The sequence below is a fragment of the Musca domestica genome, unplaced genomic scaffold (genome assembly GCF_030504385.1).
Source record: "Musca domestica strain aabys unplaced genomic scaffold, Musca_domestica.polishedcontigs.V.1.1 35, whole genome shotgun sequence".
Lineage (NCBI taxonomy): Eukaryota > Metazoa > Arthropoda > Insecta > Diptera > Muscidae > Musca > Musca domestica.
The window spans coordinates 646,206-670,018 of record NW_026712315.1 but is presented as its reverse complement, the minus strand read 5'-3'; the positions used below and the strand labels follow the sequence as shown (position 1 = coordinate 670,018).

General features: G+C 34.6%; 1 protein-coding gene across 4 annotated transcripts in view; it reads left to right on the top strand.

Annotated features, from left to right (window-relative positions):
* Positions 1-23,813, top strand: part of LOC101891865 (beta-galactoside alpha-2,6-sialyltransferase 1) — a 45,645-nt gene that overhangs the window by 4,808 nt on the left and 17,024 nt on the right. For 2 of the 4 annotated variants that reach the window (XM_059125782.1, XM_059125784.1), the window contains exons 2-3: positions 20,664-21,050; positions 21,312-21,413. In XM_059125782.1, the coding sequence (XP_058981765.1) occupies positions 20,873-21,050; positions 21,312-21,413 (280 nt within the window). In that variant the 5' untranslated portion in view covers positions 20,664-20,872. The remainder of the gene's footprint in view (positions 1-20,663; positions 21,051-21,311; positions 21,414-23,813) is intronic. The other 2 variants (XM_059125783.1, XM_059125785.1) reach the window with 2 other exon arrangements.

Sequence of the window (23,813 nt, the reverse complement as noted above, 5' to 3'; positions counted from 1 at the left end):
TTCAAGGGTTATCAGAGCTATAAGCGTGGATTTTTTAACGAACATTTTTTCAAGGGTTATCAGAGCTATAAGCGTGGATTTTTTAACGAACATTTTTTCAAGGGTTATCAGAGCTATAAGCGTTGATTTTTTAACGAACATTTTTTCAAGGGTTATCAGAGCTATAAGCGTGGATTTTTTAACGAACATTTTTTCAAGGGTTATCAGAGCTATAGGCGTGGATTTTTTAACGAACATTTTTTCAAGGGTTATCAGAGCTATAGGCGTGGATTTTTTAACGAACATTTTTTCAAGGGTTATCAGAGCTATAAGCGTGGATTTTTTAACGAACATTTTTTCAAGGGTTATCAGAGCTATAAGCGTGGATTTTTTAACGAATATTTTTAGAGGGTTATGTGAGCTATAAGCATGGATTTTTTTAACGAATATTTTTAGAGGGTTATGTGAGCTATAAGCGTGGATTTTTTTAACGAATACGCTCGAGAAATGTCTGAGATAAAAGCGTGAATTTTTTAAAGATTTTTTTTTCAGAGGTTATCTGAGCTATAAGCATGGATTTTTTAGAGAATATTTTTTCGGGGGTTATGTGAGCTATAAGATATAACTTTGCCGAGGACTGGATGAGCTAAAAATGAAATTGTAGAGGATTTTTTTCCAGGTCTTCATAATTTTTTAATTGTTTTAAAGGATTTTTTAAGGAAGAACTAATTGATCTGGAGTCGTTAAGTTAAAAAAACTATTTGAGCAATAAGTGTAAAATATCAGATATTTTTTCGTGGACTATCTGAGTTATAACGGTAATTTTAGGAGGGTATTTTTCGAGGACTGTGTAAGCTAAAAAAGTGAAAAACTATAAGAGTCTGTGCATTTTATATTCCCTCAGCCATATGGCATGGGAGGATATATATCAAAACGCCCCTCATCGAAATAACGGTTTTAGACCCTAGGTCTATTCGGACCACATCCATTTCCCGACATTTTGAGCCGATCTAGCAATGTCCGTCTGTCTGGCTGGTGTGCACTATAACTCCCGAAGGGAGCATACGTTTTGATCCAAATTTAGTACATTGTATAATTATTACCAAATTTAGATCGAGTTCAGAGGTAGGCAACATCGGTCCACTCCATCTGGTACATCCCCCATAAAGGTTCAATATGTTGAATAACCAAAACGATCATAAAATCCCAAATAGTAATACGGTTCTCCTCATATTTCACACATCTCATTATTTCTATTTGCAAAAGATCTGCTGTGAAAATGGGTTCTATCGGTCCACTCCTTGTGGTACCTCCTCCACAAAAGGTCAAAATTTTGAACAAAATATTCTACTGCACAGAAAGAGAAAGAATAATTCGATTTTACTCCGACTTAGGATATCCTAATATTTGCATCAGTTATAGGTCAGATGCGCAGTCAAAGCAGACACTAACTGTCCACTCCCTCAAGTACCTCCCCCACAAAGGGTCAACATATTGAATATCCATGAAATTCATAAAACGCGAAATTAACATCCGATTCCATTCAGACTTAATACATCTCAATATTTCCATCAACAAACGATCTGTTATAAATGTAATAGAGATTGGACCATTTCTTCTGGTACCTCCCCCACATTGGGTTCAAGATTCTGAGAAACAAAACGCTAAACGAAAGCGAAATAAGCATCCAACTCTCTCCAAATATCAGACATACAAACATTTTTGCTAACACGAGATCTCTTGTGAAGATGATATATATCGGCGAACCCCTTTCTGGTACCTCACCCTCAAATGGTCACAATTTCAATTCTTTTATCTGTCATAACTCGCCAAACAATATAGCGATTCTTTACAACTTGCTATATCTAGTTTTTTTTTTTTTTTTTTTTTTTTTTTTTTTCAAACAGAAACCTGATATTAAATGGAGGTTATGTTTTCACATAAAATTGGATATAAATGTTCGATTTTCTTGTAATTTTGTCCGTACCAGTATTTTTACGAGACGAAGTGTGAAAATTAAATACTTCGGTCTTCACGCATGTAGAACTTTGAAATTTGACACATTAGCTTTTACTCTATCTAAGGTGGTTGGTAAAAAATGGAAAATAATGGTATTTCGGTTCACATATAGCGCCAATATAACCGTACCTCCAAATATTCGATATTTCAATGATTTAAGCCACATTTTTTCCAGCGCTTGCTCAGGTGGCAGGACATTATCGGTCCATGGTTTACTATCGGATATTCGGTATATTAACAACTTTGCCCACATTTTCTATAGGATTTGTTTAAAAAAATGGTTTCAGGTTTTACGGAATTTTTTAAATGAAATTTGGTACTAGTAATAGGTTCTAGCAGATCATTGCATATATATAGATCCACGTTTTCCTATAGCGCGTATTTAAAGGTACCTCCCAATATATGTATTTTGAAAATATTACCCATATTTTTCCCCCATAGCCTCAGCTTTTTCTATGGCCCTAATATTTCGGTACCTCCCGATATTCGGCATTTTTACGATTTTGGTCACATTTTTTTTATCAAATTTGTAAAAAATTCGATGTTTTTTCCGTTATGGTCCACGGGGTGCGTTATGGTTCTGCGACCTACGGAACACTAAAAGTGGATTTAAAAAAAAATATTTTTCAATGACTAACAGACCACCAAACGTGGAAACGCTTTCAAACACCAGCGGACCTCCAAACGTAGATTTATTAAAACATAAAAAAATATAAAATATATTTTTTTGGAAGCACCAACGGACCATCGTGGATTTATTAAAGAATATTTTTTCAAGGACTAAAAGGATTGATGGTATTTACTTTTTATTATTTATCACCATCAAACTCCTTAAATTTGTATAAAAATATATCTACAAACATCGGAGCCTGTGGATTCTTTTTTTATTTTCTAAGGAGCTTCAAAACTCTGGAAAAAATATTTTCTAACACCATTAGAAGTTTTAAATATTCTTTTTTGGGATTAGAAATCTTGAATTTTTTTTAATAATATTTTTTAAGGATAACTTCAATGATCTTTGCTTTTTATATATATATATATATATATATATATATATATATTTTTTTTTTTTTTTTTTTGAGGCCAGCAGTGTTTCTGTATTTTTTTTTATGGAATATCAAATCTTGCAGATTTTAAAATATTTTTTAGAACAGTGTTGGCTTGTTTGTTTGGGATACCACCTGAGCTCATAGTTTTTTTTTTTTTTTTTTTTTTTTTTTTTTTTTTTTTTTTTGAACAATTACAGCTCTAGAATTATTATTTTTTAAATATACTTGTGAAAGCACCAATAATATCGTGGATTTTAAAAAATTATTTTTTAAAGTGCCATTAGTACTCCTGGAACTCTGAGGGATTTTTTTTACTTTTGAAAGATTTCCTGGATTAAAAAAAATAGTACATTTTACCACCATAAGAATTGATGGATTTTGTTAATATATATATATTTTTTTTGTCGCCGTAACGACAAAATAGATTATTTTCTTGGACTCTACGACATTTTTAAGAATATTTGTATCGGGTTCTCACATCCCTTGATTTTTGTATATTTTTAGTATTATACCCACATATATTGTATGTAACTATATATAAGCTCTATATCCACCTTGCTTTTCTCATTTTTTTACGTTTCCTGTAATTAGCGTGTGTATCACTTTTCGCCAAAACAAAGACACACACACAAACTTCGGCTAATTATGATTAATCACTTTTATATCATTAATTATGTCAGTTACAAAACTGTCATTTTTATTATTATTTTTTTTATTTTCTGCTCTATTTTGTTTGGGAAATGGAACATCCCACGACTTCTGTGGGGGTGTTGCAAAATAAATTCTTTAAAAATTTAATGGGGCAGATTGTTTAAAAAATGGTTCTAATATAAAAATGCACACACAAAGAGACACAAACAGAGAAACTTAAACATGTATGTACAGATGTGTGTGTGTGTGTGCCTACATCCTCATGCACAAAAAATCTGTCGAAAAAAGGCCTTTAAGGGAAATAAATGTTTGCATTAAAATAATGTCAAAATATCAACAACAACATCAACGACAACGGCAGCGAAGCGGCGGGGGGCAGGCATTTTGAATGGCAACAGAAAAAAAACAAAAGTTCTTCCAATAAATAATTAATGTTAACTAAAATGAAAGCAGAGCACAGGCCAGGCCAACTGGGAGGGTTACGGGGGCGCTTGAGGATACCAGAAGATTCTTGACAATGTCAAAGTAAAGATGGCATCGTCATACCTGAACTATGATACATTTCTTCTTGCAACAACAACAACAACAACACGAGTAAGACCAACATCACAATGGGTCGAACCTAAAAACAAACAAACAACAGAAAAAAGGATTTTCGGAGAAGTCCTAACGATTTAGTTGTTTGCTTTGTTTTGTTCATTTTTATTTGTTATTCCACTGCGCCCCCCCTCCCCTGAACACCCTGCTCAAATAATAACACAAACGATTTTGTGGGGGTGTTGGTGTGTCAGTTGCCCCCGTTCATCCCTACATCCCTTGTTGCCCGACTTTGTATTCTGTGACCGCTGTACTACGCTAATGTGCAGAGAAGAGGTTAATGTAAATTAAAAAAAAAACAGGAAACAAACGGACAAATTTTAAAAACAAAGAAAGTGAAATGGAAACCCTAACACCAAAGCAAAGCAAATGTGAAAGTGTAAAATGGTAGCACCAGAAACAACAACAATGAAACGCTTGTAAATTTAATTAGCAGAACAAAGCTAAGAACCTGACGACGTTCAAACCAAAATAGCACAAAAAAGAGCAAAAAAGGAATAATGCCTTAAGCAACGGGTGTTAAGGCAAGTGAAAGTGAATGAGTGAAAGTCGTTCGTGCGTGATTTGAAATGACATTAACATCATGTCATGTTGTAGCGAGTAATGGGGCGTATGAGTAATGGGAACAATATTACAAAATAATATTACGTATACGCAGATTTTGAGGTAGTATAATGGGGGATTTATAGGCATACATTTTTCAAGGACTAGCAGATCAACAAACGTGGTTCTTTTCAATAATATGTTCAGGAGCCAACGGACTGCCAAACGAGGATTTTTTAAAGAATATTTTTCGAGGTCCAAACGTGGATTTCTTAAATAATATTTTTCAAGGACCAAATGTGGATTTTTTAGAAAATATTTTTCAAGGACCAAACGTGGATTTTTTAGAAAATATTTTTCAGGGACCAAACTTCAATTTTTTAAAGAATATTTTTCAAGGACCAAACTTCAATTTTTTAAAGAATATTTTTAAAGGACCAAACGTGGATTTTTTAAAGAATATTTTTTAGAGACCAAACGTGGATTTTTTAAAGAATATTTTTCAAGGACCTAACGTGGATTTTTTAAAGAATATTTTTCAAGGACCTAACGTGGATTTTTTAAAGAATATTTTTCAAGGACCTAACGTGGATTTTGTAAAGAATATTTTTAAAGGACTAACCTTCAATTTTTTAAAGAATATTTTTCAAGGACCAAACCTGGGTTTCTTAAAGAATATTTTTCAAGGACCAAAGTTCAATTTTTTAAAGAATAATTTTCAAGTACCACACGTGGATTTTTTAAAGAATATTTTTAAAGGACCAAATGTGGATTTTTTTTAAAGAATATTTTTCAAAGACAAAACGTGGATTTTTTAAAGAATATTTTTCAAAGACAAAACGTGGATTTTTTAAAGAATATTTTTCAAAGACAAAACGTGTATTTTTTAAAGAATATTTTTCAAGCACCAAACGTGGATTTTTTAAAGAATATTTTTAGAGACCAAACGTGGATTTTTTAAAGTATATTTTTCAAGGACCTACGGACCTCTAAACGTGGATTTTTTCAAAAATATTTTTCAAGGACCTACGGACTGCCAAACGTGGATTTTTTAAAAAATATTTTTCAAGGACCTACGGACTTCTAAACGTGGATTTTTTGAAAAATATTTTTCAAGGACCTACGGACTGCCAAACGTGGATTTTTTGAAAAATATTTTTCAAGGACCTACGGACTGCCAAACGTGGATTTTTTAAAAAATATTTCTCAAGGACCTACGAATTGCCAAACGTCGATTTTTTAAAAAAATATTTTTCAAGGACCTACGCCAAACTGCCAAACGTGTATTTTTTAAAAAAATATTTTTCAAGGACCTACGAACTGCCAAACGTGGATTTTTTAAAAAAATATTTTTCAAGGACCTACGAACTGCCAAACGTGGATTTTTTAAAAAATTATTTTTCAAGGACCTACGACCTGCCAAACGTGGATTTTTTAAATAAATATTTTTTAAGGACCAAACGTAGATATTTTAAATAATTGTTTTCAAGAACCTACGGACTGTCAAACGTGAATTTTTAAAGAATGTTATGTCTGCTTTTGGTATTGAAAATGGGCCATATAGGTCTACGTATTAGTATAGCCAGCATATAACGGTACCTCCCGATATTCGGTATTTCGATGTTTTTGGCAACATTATTCACAGGAATTGTTTCAAATTTGGTATTTGAAGTTCGTAAAAGATACTACAGCCTTAGAGAGAATATTGTCAATGAAGGTCCACGTCTTCGTATAGCCCCATATAACGGTACCTCCCGATATTCGGTATTTTGGTGGTTTTAGCGGCATTATTTACCGGAATTGTTTCAAACTTAGTTTTGAAGTTCGTAATGGATAATATAACCTATAACAGCAAACTGTCTGTGCCGGTCCACGTCTGCGCATAGCCCCAATATGACGGTACCTCCGATATTCGGTATTTTGATGTTTTTGGCAACATTATTCACAGGAATTGTTTCAAATTTGGAATTTGAAGTTCGTAAAATCTTTTTCAAGGACCAAACGTAGATATTTTAAATAATTGTTTTCAAGAACCTACGGACTGTCAAACGTGAATTTTTAAAGAATATTTCTCATGGACCAACGCACTTACAACGGGGATTTATGAAAGAATATTTTTCATGGACCTACAGACTGCCAAACGTGGATTTTTTAAAGAATATTTTGAAAAGCCAAACGAGGATTTTTAAGGAATATTTTTCAAAGACCAAACTTGGATTTTTTAAAGATTATTTTTCAAGGACCAAACTTGGATTTTTTTAAGAATAGTTTTCGAGGACCAAACTTGAATTTATGGAAGAATAGGTTTCAAGGACCAACAGACTACCAAACTTTGAGTATCGAAAGTATATTTTTTAGGGAGCAAATGTAGATTTTTTAAAGAATATTTTTCAAGAAACAAATGTGAATTTTTATAGAATATTTTTCAAGGACCATTTTTCCAGAACCAACAAATCAATAATCCAATTCATCTGAATTTACCTGCCGTTAAGTTAATTATAATGATATACAATTTCATATCCTTTTAATCTCATTTAAATAAATTACCTTATCTACCCTTGAGAGAAACAAATTGCCCCTTACTTTCCCTCCCCGTTTCTCAATTTTTTCTTGTTTATTCTACCCTTCAATTATCAATCTAAATTAAATTTATTAACAAACTCAATTATAAAATTTTGTTTAACAACAATTACCTGCAGGTCCCTTAAGACTCTAAATAACCTAATTTCCTTAAGCAAACAAACCAAATCGGATGCTTTTATCTCTCCCACCAGCTAGCTACCCCTTAAAGAGTTGGTGATAATAAAAGGGATTCGGAAAACAATGATACATGTAAAACAAACACATGTTCATTTACACACCACACACGCACCCAGAAACACTCATACTCTCACTTCACACGTACACACCTCTGCAAATAACTTATGGATATTTGGAATTTCATTAGAACTCCGTGTCAATCCCTAATGTCATCATCAACAACGTCATTATCATCATTGTCGTCATCATCGTTGTCGTAGTCGTCGTCATCATTATTTTGTGATAGATGTTCGGTTAAATGACATTTGACATTGTATGAATTGAATGAATATGACACACAGAGGACGACCGAAGCCTTCTATCCTCTACCCATTCTTTGATTCTGTATTTGTGTTTATTTTCCAGTGTGTGGTTGTGGGTCCACATTCGTTTTGTTTATTATGTTAGTCGTGTTTTGCCATTACAAACATGTGTGTATGTATGTTAAGCCTACATTCGTACGTGTGTCAATGGCAACATTTCTCATTCGAATTCAGTTTTAGAATCCTATTTTTTCGTCTTTCTTACCATCATAATACATCATCATCAGCAGCAGCAGCAATGTCTTTAGGCTTAAAAAGGGCCAAGTTAATGGCAAAGAGTTCTATAATTCAATTGAAGTCTTATTACGGACATTGCAAGTAGCCAGGAGGAAGTGGGCTCGATTAGACATCCTCATCCTCAGAAAAGTTTCAAAAATGTGTTAACCTATGAAAATAATTTTCAAGGACCCCCAGATTTCTAATCAAGGATTTTAAGCAATATATGTCTTAAGGACATCCAGGGGATTTGCACAGAATATTGACTTGCGCAGGATTAATCCCGGATTTCCAAAGATCTTCAGAATATATTTAATGAATAGTTTTTCAAAGATCTGTCGAGCAACAATCATGGATTTTTTAAAAAGATTTTTGAAAGGATCTCCAGAAACGTAAGGATTTTATCGAATACATAGGATGAGATAAAAAACATTACATTTTTATACCCTCCACCATAGAATGGGGAGTATATTAAGTTTGTCACTCCGTTTGTAGCACCTCGAAATATGCATTTCAGATCCCACAAAGTATATATATGTTCTTGATCAGCATAAAGTTCTATATCGATTTTTACCGATGTCCGTCCGTCTGTGAAAATCACTCTAGCTTCCGAACGAATTGAAGTAGATTGATAAAATTTCACTCAAATGTATGTTATGTCTGCTTTTGGTATTGAAAATGGGCCATATAGGTCTACGTATTGGTATAACCACCATATAACGGTACCTCCCGATATTCGGTATTTTGATGGTTTTAGCGGCATTATTTACCGGAATTGTTTCAAACTTAGTTTTGAAGTTCGTAATGGATAATATAACCTATAACAGAAAACTGTCTGTGCCGGTCCACGTCTGCGCATAGCCCCAATATAACGGTACCTCCGATATTCGGTATTTTGATGTTTTTGGCAACATTATTCACAGGAATTGTTTCAAATTTGGTATTTGAAGTTCGTAAAAGATACTACAGCCTTAGACAGAACATTGTCAATGAAGGTCCACGTCTTCGTATAGCCCCATATAACGGTACCTTCCGATATTCGATATTTTAATGGTTTTAGCGGCATTATTTACCGGAATTGTTTCAAACTTAGTTTTGAAGTTCGTAATGGATAATACAGCCTATGACAGAAAACTGTCTGTGCCGGTCCACATCTGCGTATAGCCCCAATATAACGGTACCTCCGATATTCGGTATTTTGATGATTTTAGCTACACTATTCACCGATTTTATTTCATTCAAGTTTCGCATTTGAGTACCGTTCCTAATGGTAAATGGTATTCAAAGTTCGGCCCGTCCGAACTTTTTTTACTTTTTTTTTAATTTTATTGAATGAAAGCAAAAAATGTCGGAAATAGCATCAAATTTTAGAATAAGTTTAGATTTGATCGAATTGGTCACCTTTGGCACGAATTATGGCCTTCAAACGGTCAATAAAACCGTCACACCCTACCCGAATATTGCTCTGCCGTATTTTGGCCAATTCCCGGCGAAGCGCTTGCTTGAGGTGATCGACACTTTGGGATTCATTAGTGCCAACCTTGCTTTCCAAAATACTCCAGGAACAGTAGTCCAACGGCTTGGTAGCCGGGGAATTTGGTGGTCATTGTGCACTGGAAATGAAGCGAGGAACCTAATTTTGTAACCATTCTTGGGCGGCGTGTGCTGAGTGCTATGGTGCTGGGTCCTGTTGGAGTGTCCAAGGTCTGCGGCAAAATGTTTGCGTGCCAAAGGCTTTAGTACACCCTCCAGAATATTTTCGCGATAATATTCGACATTTATTCTGGGCCATCGGCTGTTATGGCGGCCCACACCATCACCATGGCCAGTGATTGAGTTTTGGTGGCTAACCGAGGGGGCAAATTTTCAGCTGACCTCTTTGGCAAATAAACACGATCATTTTGTTTGTTTAAAAACTACTGGCCAACGAATGTTTTCTCATCGTAGAAAATCAAATTCGGCAGTTCACCACTTTCGGCCAAGCGAAGCAACTCTTTGGCTCTTTTGAGTCTATTTTCTTTCTGTTGGGGTGTAAATTCTTGCACTTTTTGTTTCAAGTCGTTTCTTCACTTTTCGAACCAATTCTGCTGATGTTGGTGTTTTCTTCCGTTCACTTCCTTGACGTCAGGCTACGCTACCCGTATCACTGTAACGTGCGATGGTACGAGGCACAAAAGATTTATTCACATTTAAATGCTGGAGTGCTTTAACGATAGCCACTTGAGGTTTTCCAGCCAAATATAAAGAAATCGCATTATCACACTTGAATTCCATACCGAATAACTCTTCTTCTGGAAAATGAGCTATCACTGGAATAATTTTTATAGCTGTCGGACGAGTGGCTAAAAAATGACAGCAGTCTGAAGTTGATTGCGGTTTTTTATTTCGCCCTGTATTTCCACGGACCTTTAGAGCAATAATCGTGAAATTTTGGAAAATAAAATCTTCCTGATCAATCATCGTGGATTTTTAAGGATATCGGGAAGATTCTTAAAGAAAATATTTTAAGGAATTACCCAAGCACAATCGTGGATTTTTACAGTTTATTTTCCCAAGGACCTCCAGATCCATACGGATTAAAAAAAAATATTATTTCAAGGATCAACCTGGGCATAAATGTGGACTCCTTTAATAATATTTTCTCAAGGACCACGATCATGGATATGTACAAATTTTTTCTAAGGGCTGCGGCGTATGAGAAATGGAGAAAGTTTAAAGGACCCTTACAGTCATACTTGTTTATTTTTAAAAATTATTTTTCGAAGGACGTTAAGGGTCATATGCCATAATCCATGATTTCTTCAAAGAATATTTTTCAATAACATCCGAGAATTTCGGAAATTGTTTTAATGATATATCTAGGACATGCAAAGACATAATCGAAGATTTTTCTTAAACGTAAGGACATGCAGAGATATAATTGTTAATGTTTAAAAAGCATTTTTTTTTTTTTTTATTTTGAAGTAAAAACAAAACCGTATTTTTAAAAAAAAATACTCTTCAAGTAATAACAAAACGATAATCGTCGCTTTAGAAGCTTTCATCAGAGCTTTTTCCTGGACGTCCAGGTCCATAATCGTCGACACTTCGATCTATATAGAAGTTTTTAAGGACCTACAGGGCTTATTCGTGAATTCTTTAAAGAATATATTTTGAGGATCTGCAATGCCATAATCGTCGATTTCTTAAGAATGTATATTCTGAGTGACATAAACATGGTTTTTTAATGAACACTTTTTCAAACACCTCCGGAGCCATAGTAGGGGATTTTCAAATAAAACTTTGTAAATAGTCTCCAAAACCATAAGGGCTCTCATATTTTTTTATACCCTACAATACTATGTGTTGGGAGTATTATAAGTTTGATTGGCCCAAAAAAATATGTAACACCTCGAAATATTGGTTTTCCACATAGGAAAGTATATATGGATCTTCCTATCTCGCCGAGCTGAGTCGATCAAGCTATATGTGTCCGTCCGTCCATCTGTCCGTCTGTCCATGTTAATTTGTAATCACTCTACAGGTCGCAATTATGGCCCGATCTTCACGAAATTTTGAAGGGAGATGGGGCCAGAGACATAATAAAAGCCTATTGCTTTTGGAGATAATATTTAGGGGTTGAAATGGACGAAAAACTGAAAAAATTCTGATTTTCCAGTTGCTCTTTTGGAGTAGATCGCATAATTTTTAGGGGTCTAAACGGACCAAAAACTGAAAAAATTTCCTGATTTTGGAGTTGCTCTACAGGTCACAATTAAAGACCGATCGAAGCAGAAGTTGGCATAGGGCTAGAGCTTAGGGCTGGACAGAAGCATTCAAATTTTGATTGTCATCGGGTAATATTTAGTGGGTGAAATAGGCCATAACATTTGTGTTAAATAAAAGTCAATTTTTCCATTAAACTGCAAACATTTTTAAATCCGGCGAAATAAAAAATATACGAACGGATCAATTCTGTCCATTACGTAGATGCCGATAGTAAATATATCGGATATATATATATATATATAGCGAAATATATACATTGTATATATACATAGGAAGGGGATGTTAGCTAGAATGCTTATATCTCACGAATGGCTGAATCGATTTTGACAAATGTTGTCAATTCAGAATGCACTCTTGGCATAAAAGTAGAAAATCGAATAAAATCGCATTAAAGTATGCCAATAATGATGTTAGTAAATATTTTATAGTATTTTGTGATATTTTTTATTTTTTCATATTTTTTATCGCATGCGATTTTTTTCTTTAATTTGACTTATAATATTGAAGTGTATATTTTGTAATATTTCTTCACTCTACAACACAGGTTGGGGTTATTATACACAGATTGCAATTTTCGTCCAATCCTCACGAAAATTTTCATAGGGTTAGGCCTGTTCTTTTCAAAAAATGTCCGCAAGATATTTAGTTATTAAAAAAATAAAATCCATTAAAAATTCTATTAAAAACTTAAAAATACCAAATATAGCAGTTATTGTGGCGTGGGCGTACATAGGCATTGTTTGTCATAAGCCAATACCATATTCAAATGCGAAACTTAAAAAAAATCGGCAAATAATTTAGCTAAAAACATCAAAATTTCCAATATAGGAAAGAGGTATCGTTATTCGGGGCAATACGCAGACCGTGACCTGCATAGACAATTTTCTGTCACAGGTGGTGGTACCTATTTGAACTTCAAATACGAAATTTCAAGCAATTTCGGTAAATATTGTACCTAAAATCGTCAAATTACCAATATATATAGGGAGGTACTGGTATATAGGGCCTGTACGATGACGTGGGCGTATGCAGGCGCATAGGCTATCGTACCCATTACGTATTCTAAATACGAAATTCGAAACACCTCCGGTGTGTAATGTCCCTAAATGCGTCAAAATATCAAATGTCGGGGATACCGTTGTATGAAGGCTATACGATATGGTGGACCTTTACAGACATTGCTCTTCCAGAGGTTAAATTACTCAGAAAGAACTCTTTGTGTGGATTATTAGACAATTTCATTTAAAAAATTGATTACAATCATAACAACTAAAAAAGCTGTAAGTTCGGCCGTGCGGAACTTTTAATACGCTCCACCATTTGGTACAAATTTGGCAATTTTCAAAAAAAAATAAATAAAATAAGATCCGTTAAAAATTTTGTTAAAATCTTAAAAATGTCGTACAAGCATACGATGACGTGGACCAGCATAGGCAACTTTTTTCCATAAGTTATTACAATATTTAAATGCGAAACTTGAAGAAAAATCTATTTATAATGTAGCTAAAATCATCAAAATACCGAATAAAGGGGGTACCTTTATATGGGGGCTATACGAAGACGTGGACCTGCACAGACAATTTTCTGGCATGGGCTGAAGTATCCATTACGAACTTCACATGCGAAATTTGAAACAATCCCCATAAAAAATTTCGTTAAAATCATCAAAATACCGAATATCGGGGGGGGGGGGGGGGGGTACGGTATATGGGGGCCATACGAAGACGTGGACCTACGTGGCCCATCTTCAATTTTATGCAGCAGTATCTATTACGAACTTCAAATACCAAATTTGCAACGATTTTGTTAAATAATGTCGCTAAAATCATAAAAATACTGAAGGGAGGGGTGTGGGGGGGGGGGTTTGTACGGTGTACGAGGGCTATACGAAGACGTGAACATGCACAGATAATTTTCTGTCTTAGGCTGTAGTATCCATTTCGAACTTCAAATGCCAAATTTGAAACAATTCCGGTGAATAATGTCGCTAAAATTATCAAAATACCGAATATCTGGAGGTACCGTTATATGGGGGCTATATAACTTGGGCCTGAATGATCCATTTACGAACTTAACCTGCCTACTGGTAAAATATACATGTGTGCAGAATTTTAGCCTTCTATCTCAATTCGTTCGGAAGATGATTACGTGATTACAACAGACAGACACCCAGACGGACATGGCTAAATCGTCTTAGAATTTTATGCTGATCAAGAATATATATACTTCATTGGGTCTGACATGAGTATTTCGAGGAATTACAAACGGAATGACAAAATTAATATACCCTCTATAGTATGGTGGAGGGTATAAAAATACCGTTGTATGTAGGCTAAACGATATCGTAGACCGATATACCCTATCTTCGAACTTGACCTTTCTGCGGACAAACTACATACATGCAGACGGCCAGACGATAGAACGGACGGTGCGAAATCGTCTTAGAGTTTTACGCTGATCAGGAATGTATTTACTTTGTATTGTTTAAAATTATTATGTCAATGAGCTACAAACGGGATGACGAAACTGATATACACTCCATATATGGTGGAGGGCGTCTTAAGGTATAGCTTCCTTTTATAAGATTTTGTTATATATTAGCCTAATTTAGCTGTCATATGTCGGCTACTATAATAAAGTAAATCTCTCCACGACCTTGTGTTCCAGTACTCCGTGATATTAAACATATATCCCTCTACGATGTGTTCAACACCATCCCCCCCCCCTTTAAAAAAAGATACCAGAAAATCAACGAATTGAGAAAAATTTATGCCTTACCATTTGTGCCGTGACTGTCGCTGTCGCTGGCGATGATAATTAGTTATAAATCATTTATTTTAAAGTTCAACATTGTACAAATGGTAAATATATTGTACATCATACGAACATCCATACATATTCAATCACAAGTCACACACACACACACACATACATGTGTAGGTAAATGAAATATACCCTCGTACTCGTGTGGTTTTCTATTTATTCTCCTTTGGTGCTGATGTCAGAAAAGCCAGTAAAAGGCGTCTTCATTAAATTTAACCGCATTTTTAAACACGTGTCTATTAGTGTTGAGGTCTATAATGAGATGTACAGATACTCGTATGGAAATGAATGAGGAAATTAATAAATTATTCCTGAACTCTCTACGAAGTAATGTGTGCGGTTGAGTTTTAAGGGGAAGGGATTACATAGCAAGGAGTTGAGGAGTGATTCTATGCAGATCATCAAAAAGAACTATGGGTCTATGTCGTTTCCTTTTGCCTGTTACAAACAAATGCACAAAGACATAATACCCTGACCACCTTGTGGTGTAGGGTATAAAAACAAAAACAAGTAAGCAAAGGCTATAGCCGTGCGGGGCCGAGTATGTTATACCCTACAACACTACAATATGTTAGAAGTCCCCTTATGTCCAAATCGATTTTAGAAGATTTCGTTTTTAAAATTAGGATTTTGACCAGGGACATTTGCCCAATATTTATGAACTCCGTCCATCTGTTAGTTGTTGTGGTCCATTTTACAGATAAATATAATCCAATGGTCATCCAAAATGCTAGAATTCTTCCCTGTCCACAACTCTCTTCACAGGCGTGTCGATTGGCTTCAATTGTGTGATCGGAAAAACATTTCTGTTTTTTGGTTAATTTGAATTCCTAAATATTTTGCAATCATCTCCAAAAGCAAGAAGCCCCTCTGTATCTCCAAATTTAGGCTCATCTATATGATTTGCTTGGCTACGATATTTGGCTATATTCGTCAACGAAATCGGCATAAAAAAGCCAGAAGTTCGCCATTTGTGTATTTCGGATATCGCCACTAAGTAATGTTGGTATTTTTTCACACAAATATTGTGGTCCATGGTACCCGCTGTGCTAAACTCTAACTTTATGCGAGATTTCATGTCCCTTGGTTTATATTTGACGACCTTTATAGCTGCTGCAAAATCAGGAAAATTTTTAGTTGTTGGCTCATTTCAACCCCTAATATATTGCGGATATCTTTGAAAACAATAGGCCTAGCCCTTCTGAGCCCAATCCTATCCTTGTAAAAATATTCGTGAGGGTCGGACGATATTTGCAATTCTTATATTAACATTATTATTGGTATATTTTTCTGCGATTTCTATGCCAAGAGGGCATTCTGAATTGAGAAAATTTGTCAAAATCGGTCCAGCCATTCTTGAGATATAAGCATTCTAACTAACATCCCCTTCCTTTGTATATACGCATTGTATATATTTCGCTATATATGCCCGATATATTTACTATCGGCATCTACGTAACGGTCAGAATTGACCTGTTCGTCTATTTGTGATTTCGCCGGAATTAGAAATATTCGCGGTTTAATGGAAAATTTGACTTGTATTTAACACAAATGTTGTGGCCTATTCCACCCACTAAATATTATCCGATGTCCATCAAAATTGGAAGGCTTCTGTCCAGCACTAAGCTCTTGCCCCATGCTAACTTCTCTGATTGGTCTACAATTGCGACCTGTATAGCAACTGCAAAATCAGGAATTATTTCAGTTGTTGATCCATTTCAACCCTTAAATATTATGCGATCATCTCCAAAAGAAATATGCAAAGGAAGGGTATGTTAGCTGGAATGCTTATATCTCAAGAATGACTGAACCGATTTTGACGAATATTTTCAATGCAGAATGCCCTCTTTGCAAAAAAAGTATAAAATCTAAAAAAATCGCATAAAGAGGTGCCAATAACGATGTTAATATAGATTTTGTAGGTTTTTGTGGCATTTTTTATTTTTTCATATTTTTTATCTCATGCTATTTTTTTCAATTTGACTTATAATATTCAAGTCTATATTTGGTAATATTTTTTCACCTTACAACTCAGGTTGGGTTTATTATGTACAAATTGCAATTATCGGCCGATCCTCACGAAAGTTTTCGCAAAGGAAGGGTTAGACTTAGAAGGGCTTGGCCTATGTCCGCAATATATTTAGGGGTCTACTATAAATGTTCCTGATTTTGCTGCCGTAGGAAAGGTTACAAACAGAAACCAGAGGATACGCGATCTGGCATAAGTTAGAGTAGAATAGACTACTATGTTTGGGTGGAAAAGTACATACATACATTTATGCTGATTTCGTTGACTAATATAGCCAAACAACGTAGACAAGCAAATCATATATAAATTTGGAGATACAGAGGGGCCTCTTGCATTTGGAGATAATCGCAAAATATTTCGATCGACACGCTTGAGAAGAGTGTTAAGGACAGGGAAGATGACTCTTCTATTATATTTAGCTGCAAAATGGACCACAACAACTAACAACTCGACGGAGTGCGTAAATATTGGGCAAATATCCCCGGTCAAAATGCTTAGGGTAATATCTGGGCAGTGCTCCGTGAAATATTTCAAAAGCGAAATCTTCCAAAATAGGGGGGCTTCTAACATATTGCAGTGTTGGAGGGTATCACATGGTCGGTTCCGCACGACTATTGCCTTTGCTTACTTGTTTAAATATATTTTGACTTATGTTATGATATGTGTAGGTTCCGAATGAATAGAGAGAATTTATAGTATACATTTCCAAAACACACCTCCTTATGTCAACACCAGATACCAACAGTGACCTCAGTATCATATTTTAGGATTCAAGCTCCATCCCCTGACCCAATACCAAATTTAGTACCATTTAGTATTTTTCGTAAAATAATGAACACATTTCCAAAAACCATCACTAGATCACAATTCCAAGGGTTGCCAAGGAAGACTTTAGTATCAAATTTCAGGATTTCAGATTTAGATTCCAAATTTAGTACCATTTAGTAAAATTATAGGAACATTCGGGCAGAGTGTGACGGGTTTATTGGTCGTTTGAAGGCCATAATCTAAATTTATTCTAAAATTGTATGATATTTCCGACATTTTTAGCTTTCATTCAATTAAATTTAACAAAAAAAAAATGTAAAAATTATGGCGTTTGAGTTTGTTGCTGTTTTTTATCTCTGTATATCCAGCACTCCATCAGCGACGATCATTCCAGAATTTCAAAATTCTATCTTTTTCCATTTGTTCTGTACAAAATATTCAATTTTGAGTACATTTTAGTACGAATTTCCAAAAAAAAGACCTTATCACATGCCTACACAGCCAGACCCACGTGCAAAATTTCAAGATTCTAGCTTCAATCGTTTCGACTGAGCCTTAATTATATGTCAATTATTCAGTTATTGCTCTACTCTTTTATTTATGTAGATTGCCGATCCCTTCTTTGAGTAATGACAAAGACCTAAAATGGTAAAGACTAGACAAAATGCACTCTGAGCAAATGGTTTGTGGCTATACTACCTTGAATAACAGTTCATGACAAAGGCATGTTAATATAAAAAACACAATTATATGAAAGAATGACAAATAAAAGTTTGGATAATCCAAAATATTAGTTTCAAAATTCTATTCCATATACCTTCCCAAATAATTGCATACTGCCTCGGCGGTTTAAATTGCTTAACATTGGTAACTATGTTGTTACGATATCATAACAACAGAGGTATTTTTCACAGGGTTGCCATATTTTACTCTGTCTTGTCCTATCTTTATACTTCTATGTCTTTGGTAATGACAAAGACATAGAAGTATAAAGATAGGACAAGACAGATTAAAATATGGCAACCCTGTGAAAAATACCTCTGTTGTTATGATATCGTAACAACATAGTTACCAATGTTAAGCAATTTAAACCGCCGAGGCAGTATGCAATTATTTGGGAAGGTATATGGAATAGAATTTTGAAACTAATATTTTGGATTATCCAAACTTTTATTTGTCATTCTTTCATATAATTGTGTTTTTTATATTAACATGCCTTTGTCATGAACTGTTATTTAAGGTAGTATAGCCACAAACCATTTGCTCAGAATGCCTTTTGTCTAGTCTTTACCATTTTAGGTCTTTGGTAATGATTTCCCAATAAATAAAAGTGTTTCCACTTCGCCAAAATTTTCTTCGAACATTTACTTTTTATTTAGAATCGCAAATTTGACATTTACATAATCGCTAACAATTAATGAAGCTTCCTCTCGATGATTGCTGTTTTCCCAGAAAAGTTATTTTCTGCATTTATTTACAAATAAAATATTTTCATACACTTTCCACAATATGTTCAAAAATCCATTTACATATTTACATATGAGTTGGTGTGTGAGCGCTCTTTTGCCTCAGGGTATGTAATGATGAATATTCGCACAATTTTATTTGAATTTGTTACACGTTTGTTCTTCGGTAGTTTACGCAATGACATTATGACGTTAAAATATTTTCCGGGCATAGAGGTGGGAATAGGGTTTCTGATGAAAAATAGCAAGTAAACAAGTAAAACAACATTAAGTTCGGCCGGGCAAAAACCATTAAATTACCGAATATCGGGAGGTACCGTTATATGGGGCTATACCAAATCGTGGACCTATAATTACAATGACTCGCCACACGAACTGGGACCCATTATGATCTACAACTACCAATTTTCAGAGAAATTCGTGAAAAAATGTGGCAAAAATCATCAAATTACCGAATATCGGGAGGTACCTTTATATAGGGGCTATACCAAAACGTGGACCTATAATTACAATGACTCGCCACACCAACTAGGACCCATTATGACCCACAAATATTAATTTTTAGACAAATCAGTGAAAACATGTGGCAAAAACCATCCAAATTCCGAATATCGGGAGATACCGTTATATAGGGAATATACCAAACCGTGAAACGATACACGCAATGTTTCGCCACCGGAGCTGGAACCCATTATGACCAACAAATACCAATTTTTAGACAAATCAGTGAAAAAATGTGGCAAAAAGCATAAAAACACCGAATATTGGGAGGTATCGTTATATGGGGACTATACCAGAACGTGGACCGATATATCTCATTTTCAATGTCAACCATCCTAGACACAATACAAATTGTTCTGCTAAATTTTGGCGCTCTACGTCAAATAATGTGGGATGTATCGTGATTTCAACACACAGTCGGACAGACAGACAGACAGATAGACGGACATCGACTTAGAATATTATGCTGATTATAAATATATACACTTTATGGGGTCTACGACGTATATTTAAGGATGTTACAAATGGAATGACAAAATTAATATACCCTCCTTTCCAAGGTGGAGGGTATAAAAAGCGGTAAGTTCAGCCGTGTCGAACTTTGAATACCCTCCACCATTTGGAATGAATTTTAATACTTTAAAAAAAAATAATAAAATCCTTTAAAAATTCTTATATTGGGATCTATACGAAGACCTGGACCTGCATAGGCAACTTTTGTCATAGGCCATTACGATATTCAGATATCAAACTTGAAAAACCCCCGGTGAGTAATGTAGCTGAAAATCATCAAAATAGCGAAGAACTACCGTTATATCGGGGCCATAAGAAGACCTGGACTTGCAGAGACAATTTTCTGTCTTAGGTGGTAATTCCGTAAAAGAAAGTTCTAATACTAAATTTTAAAGAATTTCTATGAATATTGTACCTAAAATAGTCAAAATAGGATCTCTGTAAATAAATATTCCAAAGAAAACTGCCATGATGTCTCAACTCCATTCGCCCGTCCCTCACACATTTTTCCACTTTCACAACTGATCTACGAAATTTTAATGCTTCCGTTTCAAATATATCACTCAAATGTACGAGTACTTAACTTTGTTTAACAAATCATACCGGTTTTCCCTTTCAGCACACAGAACAACAAACGTTTAGAGTACAAAACCCAAACCAAAAACACTACAAACGTCACAAAACGTAATTACTTAAAATAGAAAAAAAAAACGAGCAAAACTTTAATTAAATGTGACCTTTTATAGAAATAATTAACAAACAACCAAAAATACAACAATAAAACCAAAGATCCTAAAGCTGCCATTAAAGTGCTTAGAAACGCTTAAAATGCTAAGACCGTCTATGATAAAAACGCTTAAATACTTAACATTGCTAATTGCCGTACTTCAGATTCAAATACAGCCAAATTGCGCCAAAACAATCAACGAAATCAAGCGACAACTTAACAGACGTGACCTCAAATACAGCGACAGAGGTTTAGCATTCCAGTGGAATGTTGATAAAAGTGAGTTAACATTGGGTGGTGAAAATGTTAATCACACAATCTCATTTATGCCTTAAAGTATGCTAAGGTATTTATGCAAAAATGGTCAACAAATATTTTATAACCGTAAATTACTTAGAAGTTCAGTTGTGTGGAAACTGAATACTCTCATCCAATACCATCAACGTCTCTGAGTAGGCAGCTATCATTGCATACTTTTAGGCACATATATTTCCTAACATATCCATCAATGCCTAATATGTTTCTTTTATTTCATTAAAGCTCAGCCAAGTTCCCAACCTCAGCGACATGACATTTCAACAACGTTTACATCAAACCACGAACATAACAGAGGTGTGTTGAAATTCAAACACCATGGGAGAGGTGAGTAAATAAACGAAACATAAACAAAAACAAGAAGTGAAGGGTGGTTCAAATTTATACATTAGCATCTAATATATCATTGCAACAAAAAAAAAAAAAACAGTAAAGAAAGACTTAAAAGTCGGTCTGGGCCGACTTTATGATACCCCACACCGCTTTGCTAATTTAGTAGAGCTCCGCATAACAATTAAAAGATCCTACACGCTATGATTATAATTTAAAGTTCAAAGGACTGAATATACCGTATCATATTTGGTGCACAATTAACTTGAAATCGGATAAATATACACTCTTGGCCAAAACTAAAGCAACTTAAATCGCAAAGACAATAAATGTCCTGTAACTTTTACAAAAACAAACAAATCGTAATTATTTTTCCAGTTTTAAATGAGGGGTTCAATTCACTTTTAAGAAACTAAAAATAAAAATACAAAAATAATTTTGAACGAAAAGTAATATGTGGAAAATTAAAATGACCCAATTTTTGCTTGGTCAAAACTAAAGCAACTTTTAATTTATTATTTTAAAATAATTAAATTTTGGCTAGTAGCCGATAGCATAACCATTATTTTTGATAGCAGCTGCACACCTACGAGGCATTGAATATATAACATGCTCAATTTGATCCTTGGGTGTGCTTTCCCAGGCACCCCGAATTCTTTAGAAAATGTTGTGCTTATTTATTTCCGAATCTCTCTTGATCTTCCTATCTACGATACTCCAAAGGTTTTCTAAGGAGTTTAGGTCAGGTGATTGTGCCGGCCATAACAAAACATGAATTTTTGACTCCCTCAACCAATATTTGACAAGTTTTGATACAAGTTTGGGATCATTGTCATGCTGAAACACCCAAATCAGCCGAATATTTTACTCAGCGTAATGGAACAACGTGATGTCCAACATATCTTTGTAAACAAACCGATCCACAACTTCCTTTATTTTATGGATAGGCCCAAGTCCATAGAAAGAAAAACAGCGCCACGCCATTTTTGACCCTCCCTCATGCTTCACTGTACCTTTGCAACACTGCGGCTTGAGTCCTTCATTTTTTGGTCTTCTCACCGTAAAATTTTTCACGTCTGAGCTTTTAATATTAAACGTAGTCTCATCCCAGAAATAATGTTTTTTCCATTGAGCTTGATTCCACTTAATATTATCGTTTCCGAAAGCCTTTTTGATTTTTTCAGATATAAATGGTTTTTTGATGTCTTACGGGCATGCAGACCATCTGCCACTACTCGTCTATGCACTGATCTCGAGTTTATATCCAATGATTGCTCTCTCACCAACCAGTTGAACTCTTAAATAGTTGTTTTTTATTTCTCTCACAATTTGTGGATCAGTATGGGCTGAAGTTTTTCACGGCCTTCATCCGTTATAGACTGTTACTACTGATCCAGTTTCAAAAAACCGACTTAGTATACAGAAATAATTATGAAATCACATAAATATTTATGAAATATTTCTCGGAAATAATTTTCTGTGATATGTTGTTTTGACAGTCACTGATAATTTGCTGTTTTATTCAGGTACTGTATTTGCTTCTAGCCATTTTTAAAATTTTTTTGGGCAGTACTTAAAAAAGAATAGAAAAACACATACTGTTGTAAAAAACTTCTCAAAAAGGATTTATGACAAGCGAAATTGTCGAAGGAAGCAAAAAGCGATAAATATAACAGTAAAAACAACTGAAATTGCAGCGGTCATATGAATGTACAACAGAGTTGCTTTTGTTTTGTCCAAGCCAAACTCGGGTTAATTGACTTTACCAAACATTATTTTTTATATAAAAATGAATTTTGGCTTTAGGTTTTAGTTTTTTTTAAAGTGAATAAAGTACCTGATTTAAAACAAGAAAAACTTTCTCATTTTCTTAATTTTTGAAAAAGTTACAGGGCATTCATTCTCCTTCTAATTTCAGTTGCTTTAGTTTTGGCCACCAGTGTATACATATGGGAGCTACATCCAAATCTGAACCGATTTCGATGAAATTTGGCAAAGATATTTCTGAGCTGTATTTGATATATTTCCCTGAAAATCGTTGTTACGGAGTGCATATTACGACTGTGGGTAACAAATATAACAAACCGGATGAAGAGTAAATGTGGGAGCTATAGCTATATCTGAACCGATATTCACCAAATTTGACATACTAGCTTCTAGACTCAATTCGGTCGTATGTGCCAAATTTCATCCAATTTGGGCAAATATAAGACGTTTGGTGCACACTAAAAAAGTAAATCGGACGAAGTTATATATGGGAGCTATATCCAAATCTGAACCCATCTCGATAAAATTTTGCAAGTGTATTTCTGAGTTGTATTTGATATATTTCCCCAAATAACAACAGAGTGCCTATTACGGCTGCGGAGGACAAAGATAACAAATCGGATGAACAAT